This window comes from Penaeus japonicus, unplaced genomic scaffold (assembly GCF_977035675.1).
Source record: "Penaeus japonicus unplaced genomic scaffold, GWHDUDI00000001_assembly GWHDUDI00000037, whole genome shotgun sequence".
Taxonomy (NCBI): domain Eukaryota; kingdom Metazoa; phylum Arthropoda; class Malacostraca; order Decapoda; family Penaeidae; genus Penaeus; species Penaeus japonicus.
Window position 1 is genome coordinate 15,950,657 of NW_028234439.1, and position 6,082 is coordinate 15,956,738.

A 6,082-nucleotide genomic window follows, 5' to 3' on the forward strand; every position below is an offset into this window, starting at 1 on the left:
CTGGCTCTAAAGTCAATTTTGTCCTTCCATAAAACTCACACTTTTTTAATATTGACTTTTTACAAAAAAAAATAGTCTATGTTAATAGAGAAACCCTGTCAGATGGCACATAGAAATCTCATAATATAGTAAAGCACAAAAAAGACAATCATAATGAGTGAATAAATAGCATGCAAAAGACCTCAATATGTAATGTGCCATTTCCTTGTTCTAAAATAAACCCTGTCTGTTTTGTCAACCAGGTGGTACTAGTGCCCCACTTGTGGCAAAAAAAGCAAATGTATGCCCCTTGTCCAGTGAGTTAATTCTTCAAAGAGAATGACAAAACAGTAGATTTCCTTGGTCTTTGACTATTTATTTATGTAGTAATTTAAGTTTCAATACAGTGAAAGCTGTGATTCTAAAAATTTCAGAGGCCTGCAGTATCTTTATTACTGCAACTTCACCTGCTAACGACAGGGCAGTTTTGGCTATCCCTGGATATTTTGCTGGGGGTATTTGAAAAGTGTAGGTCTAATGCTGCAGGCTTTTTGTATGCTGAGGCACCAGACAGTTACTAACACACCCAATCACCTGGCAAGATAGCTAGACAAAGCCAAAACAAGATGTTCATTTCACTCAGCTGGAAGACCAGTCAAGCCTTGACCTGACCGTCACATCACATCATCTGGTGTCAAGAGCAGTTAAGGCACAGTCACACAAGTGTTTTTTCGACCAGTAATCTGCTTTAATCCCAACAAAGTGGTATTGGGGTAGGTTATTTCTGACTTTGGAAATTGTTAATCTGTATCATGCAGGCTTAATGGCATCTCAAAAATAATCATGTGCAGAGTATATAGTCAGGATTATCAAAGTAAATATTAAATAATAAATAATACATGCAATTTCAATTATACTAAATATATTTAGTTTTAAATACAAAACGATATTCTATTTATGTTTATATCTTTCATTTACACACGCATCTTTTTTACATGGAACAGCCATTTGATTTACGGCTTTTCTCTTCTCATATGCCTCTCCTCACTTTCAAAGTCTGTTGGGCAGAAGCAAACATCAAAATGTAGATAATTCCATGATCATATTACAAAATGATGTTTTTTTTTTTCGATGTGACCAGCACTTGTCAGCGCAGCTTTTTGCCAAATTACGAAATGGAGATTAGGCCTAATATTTGCTGTGTGATTGCGCCTTTAAAGAAGCAAAGTGAAAAGCAAAGAGAGACAAAGTAGCCACTATATAATGTGCACCAAAATGCTTCATCTGTGCTGAGTAATACATTTAAATGTAGCCAAATCATATTAAAGGCCAGGGGAAAAGTTTTTACTTCTATTAACCTTTGGATCTGGCCGATCTATAAAACTGGTTTCTAAGCTAAACCAGAAGCATGACTGACTAGTTTCTAAATTATGGACCCAAAGCAGAATTAGCATGAGGAAAATAACCTTCATTTCCTATACCTGAGCAAGATTAGAAAAAAAGTTTTAAATTAAATCCAAAATACTCAAAATTTCTTCACATTTTCATTTTTCGTATCAAGTAATATGCAGTAATTTACAAAATTACTGTAGTATTCATATTTAGGCCTCTAAGAAATTCACTTGTCGCATTCCTTTCTTAGCTTTAAATCAAATTTTTAAAATCTTATATTTTCCCCTTTACTGACAGTAAATCATTGTCATAAAATACAGTTGTTACATGCAAACATAACACATTATCATAGTCAAACTATAATGATTTAGCAGTTCAAGGCATCTAATGATGTTCACAGATTAAAGCCAAAAAATCAAAGGTTAGAAAACGAAAACAAAAATATAAATTGGAAAAGTTTATTCCTAGAATGAAAGATAATGCCCATTATGAAAGTATACATACTGAAGTTATGCATCATCATATTACAGCCTTAACAAACCTTTGGTCTTTATAGAATACTTGTGCAAAGAAACAAGGGATGTGCATGGGAAGACAGTAACCACCCCAATTACAAAGAATATATAGCAATATGTTTACATTTTTTCCCTTTATGTACTGAATGTATCATATAAAAAGGAGAATACACCTTAAGAAAAGATCATTTCCCTTTGTAAAAGACCTTATGCTAGTAAACTTAATTAAAAAGGACACATTCTTTCATATTGAGAAGAGATAATACTTGGGTGTTAGCATCAAATTTGACTAGACTACTGTCTGAAAATCTTTTATGAAAAAGATGTGCATCTGTGAAAAAGCTCAAAAGCTAACAAAAAAAATATGTACATCAGTCTCAATATTCCAAGCTAATTATTCACACACTCTTCTGTAACCTCAGTGTTCGGATGGCAGGTATATATTCAACCATTTCATCTTCCACAAGAAACACACCTAGTTTCTCCTGCAATGGAAAGGCTATTTTATACTCTATTTTATGCATCTGTTCTGTATTCTATGACTATATAACTTATCACGTCAATGGAGGATGATTCAAAGAGTTGATTATTTAATGAAGGTTTCCACAAACTCAAAAGAATACCGAACACAGATATATGAAAGACAAATAATTCCATTACACATGACGATATATTAACACTGATATTGCAACATCAGAATCATTCAAGTCAAGGATGTAACACAAAGTCAACTATGTGCATGCTGAAATAATTCTCTCTCATTCATAGTTTTTTTTTCTGTCACAGTGATCTCTTAACAAGGTACTTTAAATTATTTTGATGTATATATGTAAGATTCACATTCCACAAACCCAGTCACCTTAATCGCTCTTGATGGCATCGGCAGCAACTCGTGTAGCAGAGTCGGCAAGCTCGTTGATCTTGTCGGTCACCTTGGACATGGCTGTGTCGATCTCCTGCTGGTGCTTCAAGAATGCAGGTTTGATGACGCGCTTGTAAATGAAGTCTGATCCATTCCAGGAGACGGGCATGAAGCACCACACCAGGAACAAGCACTGTGGGGGAGGGGGGAATACCATCAGAAGTCTTTTATTGTTAATCTAATGGGTCAAGCCAAACAAAGTGTGTATGTTTAGTGTTCGTTTTCCGTAAAGCTCATCCAAAACATCTTCACATGATGATTTAAAAACTTTTTTTCCCCCCCCCCACAGTTCTGATAAAGAAATAGTACCGGTTTTAATGAAATACGTTTTACCTATAACAGAAACTGAAAGAAATAAAGAATGCCCTTTGCTATAAATTCATTATTCTTATCTGGGAAGACCTACCTTGGCCAGCCAGTAGAATGGGAACCACGACAGGAGCATGTCGGAGAAGAATTCACACACGGAGAACAGGGCAAAGACAACCCAGTAGGTCAGCCAGCGTGTGTCATCTTCCTTCTTAAAGGTCTCCAGAGCCTATTGGAAGGATGTATTCCATGATGCAAAAAAATTTAAATAATTTTTTTTTATATAATCCATATGACATAAGTAACCAAAAATATCAATGGGTAGAAGAGAGAATGGTGTGTACTTTGATACTGCAGTATGCAGGGTAGACGAACCCGATGGCATTGCAGATCAACTGAGCACCCCATCCGAAGACCAGATACACACTGGTAAGAGCAAGGGCACCTGAAAGAAAACAAACAATTAGTTTTAAAAATAATAACAACAACAGAAACAATAATAGATATTGGTTTATGGTCATAATAAATGAGCATAATATTAATTTCTTTTCATTTACAATGTAAAATCTGACATTAGTGACTAAGTCTTGAACCAAACCTTCAGATATTCTTACAAGAAGCTTAGAGAATTTCGTAGCCTAACACTATAGTTTTTTCCACAGTTTCTGGGTCAAAATTGAAGTTGAAAAAGGGTCAAAAGTACTGTGACCAAAATCTAACCTAACCTACATTACATTATAAAATTCTCTGATACCAAATATGATTAGAATCCAACAATTCTTTTAAGTTGCTGTAGATTTTTCCTCTTGACCCAGAGTCAATGGAATAAACTACAGACTCACCATTCCCTACCTTTTGTATCTTTGGACATAGTCTACACTTGTGTAACAACAACAGCAATAATGTTTTTTTTTTTTTTTTTTTAAGGGGGGAGGGATAAAAGAAAACTTCTTGCAAAACTTTCTTCTTTCTTTTAAGTCTATGCAATGTGTCAGATTTATTACTTAAAAAACATGATGGTGGGTTTTGTGTTTAGATACAAAATCAAAGTTTGTAATCATTCCAAAATGTTCAAATCTACAACAGGGTTTCCTTTGAGTGGATTTTGTATTTTACTTGATAGCACATCATTGGAATAATATTATATAAATAAAAATTGAAGACACCAAGTCTGCAGAATATTTCAGCCTCGGGTAACTACATTTCTCTTCAAAGGCTCTCTTACCAAACTCGCACACGCTTTCACACTTCTTCCACACTTTAAACAACAAACAAAAAATCAATAAACTATTTCTACATCACACAACTCTGAAATCTATCTTTCAAGGATCCTCTTACCATACTTCCACATAGGTAGGTACTTTTCCTGTGTGAGATCCGACAACCTTGGATCGCTCATAATATCCTTTGCAGCCCACATAATGAAATCAGGAACGGTCATTTCTGCCTCCTCTTGCTTCTTGTCCTTCGATTCTCGCTTTGCCATTTTGTCAGTTTTTCTTTCAGGTTTCACAAAAATACTAATGACCAGAGCAAGTGCTTTGAAGTGGATGGTGACAGAGACTGGACTGAGGGACACCATCCAAAGATAAAATGATAAAATCAGAGATAAGAAATGTGAACAATTAAATCTTATGAATAAATAGTTACATGTCAAAACCTGCAATCAGAATGAGTAATAGTGTTTGTTTGTTTTTTCTTTTATTTTTATCCACAGCATGAATCATTAATGGAAAAATTCTGCTAAAAATCATAAAATCAGGTACATTGTGACAAGGCCTTCAAATGAGACAAAAACTACACATAAATCACCTTTTATCTTATCATCACTACTCCTCCTAAACTTTCCTCGATTTGACTTTCATAATAGAGTAAACCATTCACCATTATCAAGACCAAATCTTGGACCTTGTAATCTCTTATGGGTCCCTGGCAACACAAGTTCACTCTGGTCATTTCACTGGCCATTTACCTCTAATCTTTTGGGAGTTGTATGTATATATGCATGCATATGCACGTATGTATGAGTAGTTGTATGTATATGTATGTATATGTATGTATATGTATGCACAGTTGCATGTATATGCATGTGCAGTTGTATTTGTAAATATATGTTCACATATATTTACAAATACATGTACACATGTATGAACAATTTGTTTCATTATCTAAAACACAGAATGTGACCAATGACATGTATAATTTGAAATTCCTGTATCCTGGATCAATCATGTAACCAACAAATTCAATCAATGATTAATATTTATTCATAACTAAAATGATAATAAAGAGAGATCATGAGATATATACATATATATATATACATATACATATATATATACATATACATACATATATATATACATATACATACATATATATGTATATGTATATGTGTGTATATATATAATATATATATGTATATGTATATGTGTGTATATATATAATATATATATGTATATGTATGTGTGTATATATATATAATATATATATGTATATGTATATGTATGTATATATATAATATATATATGTATATGTATATGTATGTATATATATAATATATATATGTATATGTATATATATATATATATATATATATATATATATATATATATATATATATATAATATATATAATATATATTATATATATATAATATATAATATTATATATAATATACATATATATATTGCAAAATATAAATATATGTCAAGATAATATTATCTAAACAATAAACATAGAAAAATAAAAATTATATGTATACACACATACATTATATGTATACATATGTGTGTATACATACATACATTATATATATACATGTGTGTATACATACATACATTATATGTATACATGTGTGTATACATACATACATTATATGTATACTTGTGTGTATACATACATACATTATATGTATACATGTGTGTATACATACATACATTATATGTATACATGTGTGTATACA

The 6,082-nt window shown here is 32.2% G+C and overlaps 1 protein-coding gene across 4 annotated transcripts in view; it reads right to left on the reverse strand.

The window, feature by feature from the left end:
• Positions 1-1,815: 1,815 nt before the first annotated feature.
• Positions 1,816-6,082, reverse strand: part of LOC122246410 (receptor expression-enhancing protein 5) — a 16,710-nt gene continuing 12,443 nt past the window's right edge. For 3 of the 4 annotated variants that reach the window (XM_086532379.1, XM_043004965.2, XM_086532378.1), the window contains exons 2-5: positions 3,462-3,562; positions 3,215-3,346; positions 2,746-2,941; positions 1,816-2,371 (exon numbers count right to left, since the gene is read on the reverse strand). In XM_086532379.1, coding sequence (XP_086388505.1) covers positions 2,747-2,941; positions 3,215-3,346; positions 3,462-3,562 — 428 coding nt within the window. In that variant the 3' untranslated portion in view covers positions 1,816-2,371; position 2,746. Of the gene's footprint in view, positions 2,372-2,745; positions 2,942-3,214; positions 3,347-3,461; positions 3,563-4,455; positions 4,686-6,082 lie in introns of all 4 variants that reach the window. The other variant, XM_086532377.1, reaches the window with a different exon arrangement.